Consider the following 17,597-nt stretch of genomic DNA (forward strand, 5'->3'; position numbering starts at 1 on the left):
GTGAATAATGACTTTAGGTCTGTTTCTCACACAAAACTATCGTTTGGCTTCAGAAGACTTGGCATATAACACGAGTTGTCTGGACTACTTTTGACACTTTTAATGGTGCTTTTTTTGGTTTACAGTTAAAAATAGGGATGCGACAATGTTATCTATCAGTTCGGTTTGATAAACTACATGAGGTTCACGATTCAATATAATCTCGATTCGATATAATAACTATTAAATGACAAATGATTACAGAATTTTTTATTTTCTGAATTTTTTATTTTTAGCAAAGTGCTCATTAGAATTTCTCATCAAAATAGTTATTTAATACACAATATAAATGCTCAGTTTAAATAAGAGTTGTTCATATATCTTTATAAGAAAAATAGTGAGCTACATTCAGGCTAATCAGGTGCAGAACAAGAAATAGAACTGAACAAAACCTGTCCTGAAAAAAGTATGTGAAAGTGTATATTTATATCTTGATTTGTCATCATTATTATAATCAAAATTATACTTTGTAAAAATACAAAAATTCTACATTATATTAATTAATATTATATCATGAATTGATATAATAATCATATGAACTGTTGAAAATCACTGTTTGAAATAACATGTACAAGTAATAACACTGAGTTTATATTCATTTGTATAAGAAATGATAAAAAGTAAAAAAGGTTACCGTCTCTTTAAGAGTTCAACGAGCGGCTCACAGTGTTCCAGTTCAGCGAACATTAATGAGAATCTCTTGGTTTCTTAAAAGCATCCATGCAGTGTGAGATTAATTTTAATATTTATTTTCACTTTTTTATCTGACTGTAAGTCAGAGCCAATCTCACCCGTGAACTGCCAAAATACAGACAGCACATTACATGCCCCACCAGAGACAGAAATATACTGGATCACTGCTACACAACATTAAAGGATGCATATTGCTCCATCCCAAGAGCAGATTTGGGACTCTCTGATCACTGTCTCGTTCATTTTCTTCCAACCTACAGGCAGAAACTTAAATCAGTTAAACCTGTAGTAAAGACTGTAAAGAGATGGACCAGTGAAGCAGAGTTTGAACTACAAGCCTGCTTTGACTGCACGGATTGGAGTGTTTTTAAAGCTGCAGACACCAATCTGGATGAGCTCACAGATATTGTAACATCATATATCAGTTTATGTGAGGATATGTGCATTCCTACTAGGACTTATTTAGCATTCAGCAACAACAAACCATGGTTTACAGCAAAACTCAGGCAGCCTCGTCAGGCCAAAGAGGATGTATACAGAAGTGGGGATAAAATCTTGTATAAATCAAGCCAAAAATACACTGACAAAGTTTTCAGCTAATGACTCTGCATCAGTATGGAGAGGCCTGAAAGACATTACTAACTACAAGACACCACCCCCCTCTGGAGGGAATCAACAACTGGCTGACGACATGTGTTTTACTGTAGATTTGAAAAGCCCAGTCTCACACCCCACACCCAATCTGACCTTCTCTTAACACAAACATCAACACCTCCTGCAAACCCCTTCTTCCCCCTCTTGGTACATATCCTGCACTTAAGATCGGTGAAGAGGATATGTGCCGGGTTTTCCGGAAACAGTAGACAAGGAAAGCACTTGTCTAAAAGCCTGTGCCAACCAGCTGGCCCCATCTTCACACAGATTTTCAATAGATCACTGGAGTAGTGTGAAGTACCCTGCTGTTTCAAACACTCCACCATCATCCCTGTCCCAAAGAAACCCAAGATCGCAGGACTTAATGACTACAGACCCATCGCTCTGACGTCTGTGGTCATGAAGTCATTTGAGAGATTGGTGTTGGCCCAACTGAAGGGCATCACTGGACTCTTTCTGGATCCCCTTCAATTTGCTTATTGAGCAAACAGGTCTGTGGATGAGACTGCATCATATTCTGCAACATCTGGACAGACCAGAGACATATGCGAGGATCCTTTTTGTGGATTTCAGTTCAGCTTTCAACACCATCGTCCCAACGCCGGACTAAATTAACCCAGCTCTCTGTTCCCACCTCTATCTGTCAGTGGATCACCAGCTTTCTGACGGACAGGCAGCCACTAGTGAGACTGGGGAAATTCACTTCCAGCACCTATACGATCAGCACTGGTGCTCCTCGGGGATGTGTGCTCTCCCCACTACACAAATGACTGCATCGCCAAGGACCCCTCTTTCAAGCTCCTGAAGTTTGCAGACAACACCACTGTCATCGGCCTCATCTGAGATGACGATGAGTCTGCATATAGAAGGGAGGTTGAACAGCTGGCTGTCTGGTGCAGTCAAAACAACCTTGAGCTGAACACGCTCAAAACAGTGGAGATGATTGTGGACTTTAGGAGGAACACCCCAACACTGACCCCGCTCACTATTCTAAACAGCACTGTGGCAGCAGTGGAGTCATTCAAGTTCCTGGGCTCTACAATCTCACAGGACCTGAAGTGGGAGATCCACATTGACTCTATTGTGAAAAAGACCCAGCACAGGTTGTACTCCCTTCACCAGCTGAGGAAGTTCAACAGTTACTGCGAATTATCCAGCCTGGTCTCATGAAATTTATGTGAGCATTGCAAAGTTTTTGCAAAACTGAAATTACATGCTTCATAACACGTTTGGCTGCACTTTAAGTGAAATGTCCAGCAGGGGGCGCCAAAACCAAGGGAAATGAGGTTGTAATCAGACAAGGTATTTAGGGTGAATTTTAGGAGGAGGTTTTAATAAAATGTACCTCCCCAACCAAAAACCTTTACCCTAAACTTAACCAATAGTGTCCAAAGAGAGAAATGAGAGTTTAGCAAAACAGACATCCTTACCCTTAACCGATAGTGTTTTAAAATGCAGAAGCAAAATGAAAAGCACATTTTCTGAAACAATCACGTCATTACATGTTGCTTCTATGTCTCTGTTGTGTCACATGTCAGCTTGAGTTCTTGTCTGGTTTTGAACTGTGGTCCTCTGAGTCCAAAGTCCATTGCTATATGAGGTGTGCTACCGCACAAGCTAATCTTATTGGAATCAGTGTATACATGTAGGTGAGTCTGTAATACAAGCGTTGAAATGTATAATTTTTCAAAAGATGCATTAGAGTAAACGAGTGTCGATATTATAGCAAATCAGAATAATAGAGAGAAAAATAAGTGTTTATAAAGTCATTATCAGCCATTAAAGTCATGATGAGTTAAAGTGAATAAAACACACAGTTGTTGAAGCGCCTCTAGTGTTCATTTCATCTGGAAACTGCAGAGAATTGTATCTGGAGACACGTATAACAAGTTTCACAAAAATGTATCTAGTCACGTTTTCACTATGAGACCAGGTTTGTTGGTATTATCACATTGAGAATCAATGGGTTCATCCATAAACTGGAAATTGTTGCTTTGAGGCTTTATATGGAGTTAGGATGAAAATAAGGTGCATTTCAAACTGTTCTGAGACCAGTGCAGACAGACAGCACACTAGAGGTCAAGTCATTCACTAAATAGGGAGCAAGGGAGCATCCTATAGCTCTCTATGCAGTTAAGTGCATTCACTCCTAAAATCTGATCAAAAGTTCAGTTTCAGGCTGCAGATGATGTTTGGATCACTCAACATGTTTGACAGACATGTGACAATGATAATCAGTACATAGATTCAGAATTTATAATGTATCATTTTATTTTAACATGATTGACAGTGATTGGATGATGCTGGACATTACTTTGAATCTGAATTAATTATGCTAATTTCTGATGTAATGTCTGTAACGTCTCAAAAACATGAATAATCAACACTCCTGGAAACAAACTATTTGATAAAAAAAAAAAAAAAAAAAAAAAAAATGGCAAAAGACCTAGACAAATCTTAACACTGATTCATCAACATATTCATGCACTCAACGGACATGTCTGATTTGTTTACAATGTTGCAAATAAACACATTAAAGGGAATTCTGTAATTGACATTTTTCAAAATTAGCAGCCGTAATTGTAATCTTGATTATTTTTGGGATTAACTCCTGAGACCCCAGCATGGCAGCTGTGTGCATTTTCTGTTTCCCTTTTTGATTTGTAACTAGTAGCACCTAATAAACATGCAAAAAAAAAAAAAATACAAATAATAAAAAAAAAAACTAACATGTTTTCTACTTTTGAGGAAATGTCAACATATGTGGATGTTTCGCGCTGATGCACGAAAAATTAACAGATATTTAAAGCGGCATATCAAACTAAACTAGAGACTCTACTCTTTACAACCAAACAGGTTCATTGAAAAAAATCTTAAGAGGTTTCTTACCAGAGGCACTTTTGTTGGCGCTGCATCCGTAGGAGCGCTTTAAGGAAATTGATAGCATGTTGTTGTGCCACGTGACTCGGTGTGGCAGAATTTAACCCTTTAAATGACTAGAGTCTTGTGAACAGTATTCAGTCGGTTTTTATTCATATAAATTATGCGTTGCATATAGCGAATCCAAAATATCGAGTCCTCGAATGAGGCCACGGGGTCTAACAAGGTTGAAAGTGCAGCCATATTTTGTGTTTCACAGAAGAAAGTCAAACAGGTTTGGAATGACATGAATGTTTTAAAAGAAGTTGTTTATAAGCTCTAGTTTTCATAATACATTACAAGCAAAAAATCATTCAGTTTCTTTTAATGCACAGTGTGATTTACTGAAGTATGACATGTTCCTGGATCTTTTCTGAGTGCATGGAAAGTTGTCCCAGGACCAACAATGATGTTGATCCAGGAACATGTCCTACTTGGATAAATCACGTTAAGCCTGCTTGGAATATCAAATGTATAATCATGGACACATTTCAGAGTTTTCACTGTTTTGGCACATCAGCACTTTTATATTTCACAAAACAGTGTAGAATTTACAATGTTCAATATAGTGCAAGCTCTTCAATATAGTTTCACTGCTGTCCAGGCCGGTTTAACTCTGTGCTGTAGTTCAACTCAAACTTGAAGTGTCAGAGCAAAAGTCACAGTATGCTTAATGATGTGTACTACAATGGTCAGGCGCTCAAGGGACTTTGGAGAAGTGCTGACAAACATCACCCACTCTCGGCTCATCCCCATTAGTGAATTGGGGAGTTTTTCTCGACTCTTACCTGGATACTGTCTCCGGCACACAGGGCAACAGTCGGCTGCTTCCAGAACCTTCACTTCACCCTGGTAAAAACAGAATGGAGAATTAAATGATGCAGAGGATGGGCTCAGAATAGCTCAGGTGTAGGTCACTCTTCTACCGAGAGATGGACGTATGCTGACAGGACTGACAGCCATCAGGTCTTGACATTCGCCATACGACTCCCTCTGTGCATTGCTGCGGGGCAACCCCTTAAGTGTAGGAGTGATGGGCTCATGTGGGCAAAGGTGTTCAGAGCCATTTACAGTGAATGATTGAAGGGGATAAAATAGTTTGAGGGTAATGTGAAATCTCGGGATGACTATTTTCCATGTATGAATGTTTAAAACTTGCAAAATTGTGTTGCTCAAGGCACAGAAATCTAACACTTCACCTTTAATAAAAGAACTCAAAACTTTATTCAGTCTATGTTTATTTCTGTTCATGATTGTTGGAGCTAAAAATTATTTTTCTACAGTGGGATGTGACATTTACTCCTGCCAGCAGCAAAAAATGCAAATTGGGTAATTCGATTTGGACTGGAAAAACACAAAAACTAGAAAATGTATTTTTAGATTATTTTTTCATGTATTTATTTTTGTTATCTCTAGGAGCACAGTGGAGATGTTTGTTGTCTTTAAGACGGTCCTTCAGGACTGGTGTTGAGGTTCTGAGATGTCCGGGCCGTCTCTCGGGAGCCATCTGGGACATAATCCCTGACCAGAGCCGTTGCCTGGACAACGAGTCTGTCTATTTCCAGCATCTGCTGTGCTAATGGCGTCCCTTTGTCTTACTGGGCACATTTCTGATGCAACCACTCACAGCTCACTATGCTACCCATCTGTGACATTTGTTCACCCTCAGAGACACAATCACTGATATTCATCATGTACTTCTTTAATTATTCCTCTTTGAAAGGGTTTTTAGGAAACCACTGGTTTTAAAAATTATGTTTATACTTTAAAATGGGTTGCAATTCACAAATCGCAAATGTGAAGTATCTGAAAATACATATTCAGAGGTATTCAGTACTGTTGCTTGGACCTTCATAATCAGCCTAAAGCTGAAACTTCAGTATGTTATTTTTGGAGTGCTCCTCTGATAATCTTCTGTAAAGGTTCATATTCCTCTATTTATTGAATGGGAACTGTTAGGAGAATTGCATAAAAATGTAACCCACTGTTGCATTTGTGCAACAATTAGAAAATTCTACAGGTCAAACGTTTTGTTGGAAGATTACAAAATTCTCATTAATTTTCACAAAGTCATTATCGCAGCTGGTCGTTATTGCAAAATAAACCATGACAGGGTGATCAGGACCCCGACATGAAATGATCTTGTAAATAATGACCATCTGACTGCTCATTATCCAGCTTATTACACGACTACTTGCCTAATAAATAAATAAATGGACATGAAACATTGATTCGAGTTCACATTATTTTATCAGCCTAATTGTAAAGATCGCATAGTGATCCGAGAAGTAGGAAAGATGACTCGCAATACCCGGATGAACGGTCTGATATGTGCGGTTGTTATTCAGAAATACTAGACCGCTAGATGGCGCTACTGACCAATCCGAATCAAATATTCCAGAAACCCGTACGGATTCACAGAGTCTCTAGAAACAACTGAATTTTACCTCCCGTTTGCGTCTGAGTTCTGTTGCTGTTTATTTTGTTAAAATGACTGTCTGACTGCTCATTATCCAGCTTATTACACGACTGCTTGCTGAATAAATACATAAATAAATACTACTTGTAGAGATCGCATAGTGATACGAGAAGTAGGAAAGATGACTCGCAATACCTGATGTCTTAATCCTCAGATGTGCAATGTTATTCAGAAATATTAGGCCACTGGATGGAGCGATTGACCAATAAGAATCAAGTATTCTAGAGAGCTGTGTAATAAGCAGTTTTAACTTATGTTTAGTAAAACAAAACAAAAATAAATAGGAATACTGTGTGTATAACTATAAAGCAGACAGTGAGTACAGTATAAATGTTGTGCAAAAAAGTGTGTACAAAAATGCATATACTTAATGTCAAACTAGTAGGAAAGAGGTGAATGCAATATCTGATGCACATTTTTTTACCTCAGAACAATGAAGTGGAGGACAGTTTGATTGACAGAGTTTCTGGCCATTGACACAACGACAAGACTGACAACCGTCCACCCACTCAGATCCCGCCTATAACACACACAAACACAAGGGGGCATTAATATTTGTATTTTGGTTAAACTACTAACCCACGTGGCCTAGGTGACATCGGCTGAAAAGTCATTTGAAAGGTGATGTGAAAGAATGAACATTGCACAATGTGACCGGCAACATGTTTTAAGACAGTAAAGAGTCTATTTTGATTTTGACTCACAAGTCAAATACTTTAATTTAATTTGGAAAGCTAAATATTGATCCATTTTTAATACATTACAAATACATCCATTTTCCACATTTTGTGGTGAAGGCACTTTGCCAGCCACAGGAAGTACTGTAAAATCATCAGTATCACTTACCAAATGCTTTCCAAACAAAACATTTAAGTTCCAATTAGACAACCTCATAAAGCTTTTCAATGCTTCTGTTGATTATTGATGGCAATTATTGTTTTCCAGAAGCTAATCCATCAGACTCTTTAATGACGTTCATCATTACAATAAATAAACAACAGAACCCTCAAAGCAATTACAGGATAAAAGACAACAGAGAGAGCAAGTTACGCTCTGCTGGACGAGTGATTGTGTGTTTGTACCTCTCGAATCGTCCCGTCCTCGTCTTCACACTGACAGAGAGCTGGAATCACACACTGGCCCTGCAGGTCTCTGTATCGTCCCTCATCACAGACACACCCCTCCGTGGCCCCGGATCCCGTGCAGTTGAGCGGTTCAGGGGTGTATAAGTCCATACACCCGCGCTCACAAACATGCTGTGATCCCGACACACTCCAGAACCAACGCTCACCCTCTCGACACTCTATATAAATATATTCGGGGACAAACAGGAAATAATAATATGAAATCTCAAAACATATGATCACATTCACAACATATTCATATTGTACATAATTTATAGCAGTGAATTATGTATTTACAGTATTTAGCAATGAATTACATTTACAGTATGAAATGTATTCACATGGTCAATCCATACAAATTAGAGGTGATATTGTATTTTGCTGATACGATAAAAATGTGTTGAGTTATAGATTAATTTGCCTGTATTTTTTTAAATCAGTAAGTTGAATGTGTTAAAAAAGGTTTTACATTTTTTCTTCCTCTGACGGGGCGGGCTAGAGAGAGGCTGCAATAGTCCTAATTTAATTAAATCCCTGATGCAGTTTATTATGCAACCAAAATATAAATTACAATTTATTTTCTAGATTATGCTTAACGTGGGACTATTAACTATAAACAAACCCGAAAAACACCAGGGACTCTTATTTTGAAATTTGTGCTTCCATGTGCTAATTCAAACAGATACGGAAAATAGAAAATAAAATATGACCTCTTACAATTATCTACAACGTATTACAATTAAACGTTGTCATAATTCTTCAAGAGTAGATCATTAGCAATCATAAAATGTCTCATTGATTGCGAACCTCTCTGATACCGCATAGTTGCATGGAGAATGTGCAACTAGTGCCGCGGCTTCACTTTGAAACACCCAGCACACGCAGACGAAACATTTATTCAATTAAATTGTAGCCTTTTTAAGTTCACATTAGGCCATATGGCGGTTCCTGTCTTTACGTCCTCAAATTTAAGACCTCTTTAAATGATTATTACAACTTTTGTTAAACCATTTAAAACTTTTTATGACCTACATTTTGAGAAAACTGAATATAAGACATTAAGGACCCAAGGAAACCCTGTTGCAAAAACAGGGATTAGTTTAGTTCATTATTTTCGCTGAAAAATTTCACTGTTTAAGTAGTTTGAGCAGCTATTGGGAGCGACATTGCAGATTCCAAAAACCATAGTCTGTGCTTCCCCACTTTTGAAAAGCATCCGTCGCCACTGAATAAAACGTAATGTTTTGTTTAATGAATGTTACTATAACTACATTTTTGCAAACTGAGTTTTACGTGCAATGTTCTACGCTTTGCAGCAGTTTCCTGGTGTAACTAACACTAGAGGTGCTACAACAACTGTGCATTTAATTCACTTTCACACAAATCACGAGTACAACAGCTGATTATGACTTTATAAACATTTGTTTTTCACACCATTACTCACACACTGCTATGTTCTGATATTAAAACACTTACTATAACGCATCATTTAAAAAATATATATATTTTAACTAGGGATTCACCAATATGAAAATGTTTTGGCCAATACCGATATTTTGCCACTTACCTTGTCATCAGATCAATGGAATGTTTTTGTAAAAAAAAAAAAAAAAAAAATAATAAAAAAGCTTTTTCACTGTTCTAATAAGAAATAATTTCCATTGTAATGGATTGGATCTTTTGAACACATGACAGGCCAAAATTTTAAAGAGAGCCAAAATGAAAAATAATTAAAAAAAAAAAAAAAAAAATAAGACAACATGATGATTGATATGAAAAAAGGTTATTTGTTCTTTTAAAACATTTTTGCACTGCAGTTTTTGCTGTTCAAAACAACAGAACTCACATGTATGTACTGTATATGATAGAACATTACGAATTCACTATCAGTTAGGTTTAGGTGTTGGTTTAGGATAAGGATGTCAGTTTTGTTTTCCTCTCATTTGTTTTAGACACTATCAGTTAGGTTTAGGTGTTGGTTTAGGATAAGGATGTCGGTTTTGTTTACCTCTCATTTACCTCTCATTTTGTTTTAGGACACTATCAGTTAGGTTTAGGTGTTGGTTTAGGATAAGGATGTCGGTTTTGTTTACCTCTCATTTGTTTTAGGACACTATCGGTTAGGTTTAGGATAAGGATGTCTGTTTTGTTTACCTCTCATTTTGTTTTAGGACACTATCGGTTAGGTTTAGGTGTTGGTTTAGGATAAGGATGTCTGTTTTGTTTACCTCTCATTTGTTTTAGGACACTATCGGTTAGGTTTAGGATAAGGATGTCTGTTTTGTTTACCTCTCATTTTGTTTTAGGACACTATCGGTTAGGTTTAGGTGTTGGTTTAGGATAAGGATGTCTGTTTTGTTTACCTCTCATTTACCTCTCATTTTGTTTTAGGACACTATCGGTTAGGTTTAGGTGTTGGTTTAGGATAAGGATGTCTGTTTTGTTTACCTCTCATTTACCTCTCATTTTGTTTTAGGACACTATCGGTTAGGTTTAGGTGTTGGTTTAGGATAAGGATGTCTGTTTTGTTTACCTCTCATTTACCTCTCATTTTGTTTTATGACACTATCGGTTAGGTTTAGGGTAAGGATGTCTGTTTTGTTTACCTCTCATTTGTTTTAGACACTATCGGTTAGGTTTAGGTATTGGTTTAGGATAAGGATGTCGGTTTTGTTTACCTCTCATTAGTTTTAGGACACTATCGGTTAGGTTTAGGTGTTGGTTTAGGATAAGGATGTCTGTTTTGTTTACCTCTCATTTACCTCTCATTTTGTTTTATGACACTATCGGTTAGGTTTAGGGTAAGGATGTCTGTTTTGTTTACCTCTCATTTTGTTTTAGAACACTATCGGTTAGGTATAGGTGTTGGTTTAGGATAAGGATGTCTGTTTTGTTCACCTCTCATTTACCTCTCATTTTGTTTTATGACACTATCGGTTAGGTTTAGGTGTTGGTTTAGGATAAGAATGTCTGTTTTGTTCACCTCTCATTTGCTTTAGAACACTGTTTGTTAGGTTTAGGTTAAAGTTTCAGGTTAGGGAGGTGCGTTTTACTCATTAAAACCTCCATCTAATATTCACCTTAATAACCCTGTCTGATTAGGACACTGTTTAACTCACTTTTGGTGCCCCCCGCTGGACATTTCACTGGGAAACTGCAGCAAAACTTGTAATGAAGCACGTAATTTTTTTGTTTTACAAAAATGTTGCCCCGTTCACGTAATGTTCATGATATCAGGCTGAATTTACCACAGTCTGGGCCCCGGCAGACTCTGTTTCTGTGTGAAGGCCCGTCACACTCCTGCCCTCTGTACTGATGCTGACGCTGAACTGTCCGACTCGAGAACTGCTGACCAGATCCACACGATGCCGAGCACGAGCTCCACGCAGACCAGCTACTCCACTCACAGTCCACTAACACACAAACACACATTTGATCCAGACTGCAGAAAATGTGATCTGCTGATGCTTATTCGAATGTTTGAAGAATAAGAGTTATTTTCAACATATCCATTTTATTTTGTGATCCTGTTAATTACCACAGACAAGCATTTCAACTCGTACAGTAAATACACTTTTATAAATACTATGAACGATGATGCTTGACTTAGCGAACAAGAAACCAAGTAACCAAGAAAATTCCTTTAGATGTACTGTGTGTGATTATATGAGGTCACTAACTTACCATCGCATGACTCATTAGTGCAGGTAAAGAGTCCACCTTCACAAACACTATAAATACACATACACAAAATTAGACATAAAAATATAGACTTACGAGAAAAAGCTTTTAGAGTCTAAAAATGGCTACTTTGATGCTGAATGTCTCTAATTCTGTCAGTTACTGCATACAGGGCATCAAATTCCTTCGACAATGTCAAAGCAACCTTTCCAAACATCTTGTGGATATTTAGTGTCAACAGAGTGTAGATTTCACTTCATGACATACAGCTGAGATGAAAGCTGTTCTTGAGTTTCATGTGTTCCAATAACCACAGCGGCTCTCAAGCTAATACTCTCAGATCCATTTACAAATAAAATCAATATATAAACCGCACAGCCTGAGAGAGGAAGACACAGAAGATGAGGCACATAATGGACAGTTTGACACTTACCACAAGTTGCACAAGTGTGGTATGACAGTTCCAGGGGGAACTTCCTTTTCCGGGAGGTCTACGGTGATGTTGGGGGACGCCAGCAGGAGCAAAAGAGCGGAACAGGGACATTCGGACTGGGAAACACAGGTTCCGTTGAGCAGAACCTGCAGAGAGAGGGATTAAACAATAAATTATCTATCACTAATTTCAAAGATTTTTATATTATTGAGTGTGAGAGGTTGTTTGATACATTTTGTGTGAGAGAGAAACAGGTAGAGATAGTCTAAGCTCTTTGAGTTGATTTTTAACAATAAATTATGAATAATTCTCATTACCACAACTTGCCTTTCATTACTGAAACTTGCACTGATTCCTTAAATTAGACAGACATTTTTTCCCCCAATTATTAATTATTATTATTTAAAAACTATTTAGATTAATCTGAAAACTATACAAAAAATAAAAATAAAAAATGAGCAAATTTGGTTGGTGTTTTTCAGTAATGAATAATAAAAAAAAAAAAAAGATGAGTAACGATTAATTTGTTTAAAGCCTCTGCTAAATGTTGACATGTAAAAGTTAAAAAATGTTTAATTATTTTTCAAAATACTTGTTTTGTTTGGTTTTGTGTATTGCGGTAATGAGAATTGCTCCAGAAAACGTTTTTAAGAAATGTGGAACAATGTTAAAAATATGTTTTGGTTATACTGTTTTAGTTTCCAAAAGAAAAGAAAAAAAAAAAAAATTTAACTTGAAATCTAAAATAAACTAAATTAAATCCGTATTTTGTGAGACAAATATTTTATCATTACTGGTTTCCTTTGTCTGAGCATTTCAAGACTTGGTGACTTTTACTCCAATTGCCATCTGAACATACAAGAAAAAAAAACTTGGGCTTGATTCGATAAGTCTGAATGGTCGGGAAAAAAGTGACACCTTCGGTATTCGTGGTCAAAATTTCCCAGATCATCACCGATCCTGACCAGTTGTCATTTTCTGCAAATAAATGCTCTAAATGACAATATTTTTATTTGGAATTTGGGAGAAATGTTGTCAGTACTTTATAGAATAAAACTAAAATGTTCATTTTACTCAAACACATACCTATAAATAGTAAATCCAGAGAAACTGATCATTTTGCAGTGGTCTCTTTGTTTTTTCCAGAGCTGTTTACATCCAAATGCATATCTTGTGATAAAATATAAAATTAGGTTACAACAAGCCATCAGACTACACAGTCAGTGACTACAGTCATCTACTGGCTGTTACTGGCATGACATGGTTTTCAAGTCATGCTATTTATATTTATATTTTGTTCACCAGATGGCAGAAATCTGCCTCCAATTTATGTCACATTCTCATATTTTCTTCATGTTTCAACTTATAGAGGTGTAGATTCTGAATTTTGTTATTTTATTTCCAAAAATGTGCTTATCTGTATATGCAAATGAATGGTAAAATGGAGAAACGTACATGTAAATAAGATCGAAATAGCATAAAATCCCCAAAAGAAATGCATAGTTTTATTGTTCTTCAGGGAAGAAAACACAGTATCATTATCATCATAAAAAAATAAAAAAAAGTTACACATCTAAACCTTCCCGTCAAATATTACAATGAATACCGAAGGTGCCATTTTTTAATACCACAACCTTTAGAAATAAAGCTCAATCATTATTAAAGGCCAAATCTGATTATTTACCCTTAGACCAACCATTAAACATATAGTTCTTTAAAAACTACTTAAATTAATCTGAAAAATAAATAAATAAATAAATAAATAAATGTGAATGTGGTTGGTGTATTTGGGTAATGACATTTTTTTAAACAAATTTGGTGAATAAAATGTCACATTTTTTTTTTTTAGTCTCTACTAAATGTTGACATCTATAGCTCAACTTAATTGTAATTATTTTCAGAGTTTTGTGCAAGGTTTTTGTGTGTTTTTTTTTTTTTTTTTATTTATTTTTTTACAAATTTGGTGAGTATTTATAATTTTTTATATAATTTTTTTTTTTTTTTACTATATAAATTAATCTGAAAAATATAAACTAAATGCAAATTTGGTTGGTGTTTTTTGGTAATGAGTTAAAAAAAATGTTTAAACAAATTTAGTGAGTAATGATTCATTTTTTTAGAGTCTCTACTAAATTTTGATATGCAAAGTTCAATTTAATTTTAATTATTTACTAAAATACTTTTTGGCCAAGGTTTTCGTGTGTTGCGGTAATGAGATTTTCTAAAGAAAATGGAAAGTTTTTCAAATGCGTTTTGATTAGACAGAGATTAAGTCAGAGGTTCACTCACAGCATCAGACGGGCAGCTACATCCAGGACTGCAGGTCACCGGCACACACTGATTTTCAGGCCACAAATCCTCACAACTGTACGGACACGAACCTGCACAGGTACTGAACACCTGACCAGGAGGACAATCTGACCACATCATAACAAACACAGAGAAAACATGTTCATTCAAACACAAACACACTTACAGACTTTGAATCTAGGATTCAATTATGCACTTTTATGGTGCAATTTTGTTATTTATGGAGCTTGACAGGACCTGGTCACAATATGATTTCGGTGTACGGTAAAAGTCCTAAACATCTCCATTTATGTTCCACGCAGGAAATGAAATCAAACTGGTTTAGACGACATGAGTGTGAGTAAATGATGACAGAATTTCCATTTGAACTACCTTTAATACAGCAGACTATCTTTTACAGTGCACAAAAGTGAATTATTGGGTCCCAAGATGCTAGAAACTCTTTTAACATGCTGGTTTAACGGAGTACCACAGACTGCTGGTCCTTTAAGAAACAAGCAGCTGAAGTTCATTAACGCTTAATAGTAATCAACTGAGTCAAGCTGATTAAATGACTACAGGGGAATGTGTTTAAGATACACACTTAATTCCTGCAGGCTTATCATACTGAGTTTGAATGAGTCTATCAACTCAAACTGTGTGTCTTATCAACTAAAACAACAATGAATGAACAAACAGCATGGCCGTCACTGATTGCCTATTAAATATTTTTAAATGTATACATTTCAATTGAAATTCTCCCTTGCTTTACAATAATTCAGCAACAATGTTGAGAATAGTTTGTGTAATGTTTGTGGCCATGTTTTAAGACGTTATAAATGAAAATGAAAGGATGCAAGTGATGTAAGTGTTCTGTGGGTTTTATTGGTGCTCTAACACATAATAAGTGTTTCTCTCTTATTTCAAAGTGATTTTGTGTGTATATTTAAATGCTGTACCGGGCAGGCAGCTGTTAGTATTGCACGCGGTGTGTTGTTCGAGGGGTCCAGGGCAGGTCGGGCCCCCAGGCTCTGGCTCCTGTAGGACCGTCTTCCTGCGCAGTGACACTCCTCCACCACAGGAGGCGCTGCAGTCACTCCAAGATGACCACTCACTCAAAACACAACCAGCTAACAGGATGAACAAAAAAATAAATGACTGATTATTAAATCCATTAAAATATATTTAAAACCAGAATACCTAAACTTCAGTATCACACATTAAAAATAAAAATATATACAGTATATTCCCAAAAAGTTAGCAATATTTAACAAAATGTGTTAAAATGAATAAAATATGTAAAAAAACAAAAACAAAACAAAAAACTAAATAATAAGAAATTCAATAATATTTTCCAATAATAAAGAAAATGTTTTCCAAACTCTAAACTGCTTTCTAAAAAAATGATAACATTTAACATTTTTTAATCATGACAATGTGTTAACAAATTATAACATGTTTTATTTTTGACAATAAAGCTCTTTATATTTTACTATTATATTTAAAATAAATAAAAATAAACTGGGTTCTAAAATAAATTCTAATTAAAATAAGTTTAAGAAGAAAATAAAGATAACATTATCCAAAAAACAAAAATGTTTTTTTAATAAATTCTAATTGAAATAAATTTTAAAATAAAAAAAGTTAACATTATTTAACAAAGTGTTTTATGATAAATAAAATATCAAATATTGACACTAAAGCAATTTATATTTTACCATAACACAGAAAACATTTCCATACAATAAACTTTATAAACAATAAACATACAATAAACTAAACTGCTTAAATCATAAAAACTAAATTGGGTTATAAAAGAAATTCTAATTGAATTAAATGTAAGTTTTTTTATTTTTTTTTTATTTTTTTTTTTTTTAACATAATGTGTTTAAATTAGTAAAATATCAAATGTTGAAAATAAACCAGTTTATATTTCCCCTTAAAGAAAACATTTCCATACACTAAACTGGTTTCTAAAAAATGTAATAAATTTAATAAAATGTTTAAACGTGAAGATGTTAACAAATTTTAACCAAAATTAGTTTAAATGCATGTAAAATATCAAAAACTGACAATAAAGCTATTTATATTTTACTAATATATATATATAGACAGACAGACAGATGGATAGATAGATAGATAGATAGACAGACAGACAGACAGACAGACAGACAGATGGATATATAGATAGACAGACAGACAGACAGATAGATAGACAGACAGACAGATAGACAGACACATATATTTATATATATAATATATAAATCCAAAAAACTAAACTGGATTCAAGAATAAATTCTAATTTAACTAAATGTAAGAATAAAAAAAATGTTTTTTATCAAAATGGTTTAAAATGAGTAAAATATCAAATACTTACAATAAAGCAATTTATATTTTCCCGTAACACAGAAAACAATTTTATAAACTAAACTGGTTTCTAAAAAGCATATTCTAATATAACAAAAAAATTAATCGTGAAAATGTGTTAACAAATTTAAACAAAATGATTTAAAATACATCTAAAATACTGACAATAAAGCTCTTTATATTTTACTAATATATATGTATATATATTTTAATCCCAAAAACTAAATTGGATTCTAAAATAAATTATAATTTAATTAAATATTAAGGAAGAAAAAAAGTTACAGTTTTTTTTTTTTTTTTAAGAAAATATGTTAAAATTAATAAAATATCAAATACTGACAATAAAGTATTGGTTTCTAAAAAAAACATAAAAGTTAACCAAAAATGTAATAGTGAAAATGTGTTTTAAAAGGCAGATAAAATCTCAAATACTGACATGAAAGCTCTTAATATTTTACTTCTATGATTTAACATATAGAATATTTTTTGATTAACTTTTTAACAAAATGTGTGTTAAGTTTTGAATAGAAAATATGAAATCCTTTTTTTAAACCGCAAATATATTTTGTATGTATTTTGAGTGAGAATATGTAAATCAATGTTGCCGTTTCTCAGTTAACATTCTGTAACTTGACATGATAACATTCTCTGACCTGGACAGGATGACAGAGAGCAGATTTGTTTCTGGACCGTATCGACACAGGTCGGTCCTCCTGTTGTTTGTGTGCACGGTCGACTGCGCATCCTTTGACCCGTCCCACACGACACCGAACACTCACTCCACGATCCCCATGGACCGTAGACAGGACACGCCCGGTCCGTACACTCCAGAGATCCGTTCACACACACACTGCACAGAGAAGGAAATATAATCTCTGCGGATGTGGACTGGTGCTTTAGGAAGTACAATATGTGGTTT

At 35.0% G+C, this 17,597-nt stretch overlaps 1 protein-coding gene across 1 annotated transcript in view; it reads right to left on the reverse strand.

The window, feature by feature from the left end:
* The window catches only part of sspo (SCO-spondin), a 149,044-nt gene that overhangs the window by 7,980 nt on the left and 123,467 nt on the right, over positions 1-17,597 (reverse strand). The window contains 9 exon segments of the mRNA XM_051682192.1: positions 5,094-5,154; positions 7,209-7,304; positions 7,867-8,087; positions 11,157-11,321; positions 11,593-11,639; positions 12,023-12,168; positions 14,312-14,439; positions 15,271-15,441; positions 17,332-17,528. Of these exon segments, the coding sequence (XP_051538152.1) occupies positions 5,094-5,154; positions 7,209-7,304; positions 7,867-8,087; positions 11,157-11,321; positions 11,593-11,639; positions 12,023-12,168; positions 14,312-14,439; positions 15,271-15,441; positions 17,332-17,528 (1,232 nt within the window).

Source organism: Myxocyprinus asiaticus, chromosome 41 (genome assembly GCF_019703515.2).
Source record: "Myxocyprinus asiaticus isolate MX2 ecotype Aquarium Trade chromosome 41, UBuf_Myxa_2, whole genome shotgun sequence".
In the NCBI taxonomy this organism is placed as follows: domain Eukaryota; kingdom Metazoa; phylum Chordata; class Actinopteri; order Cypriniformes; family Catostomidae; genus Myxocyprinus; species Myxocyprinus asiaticus.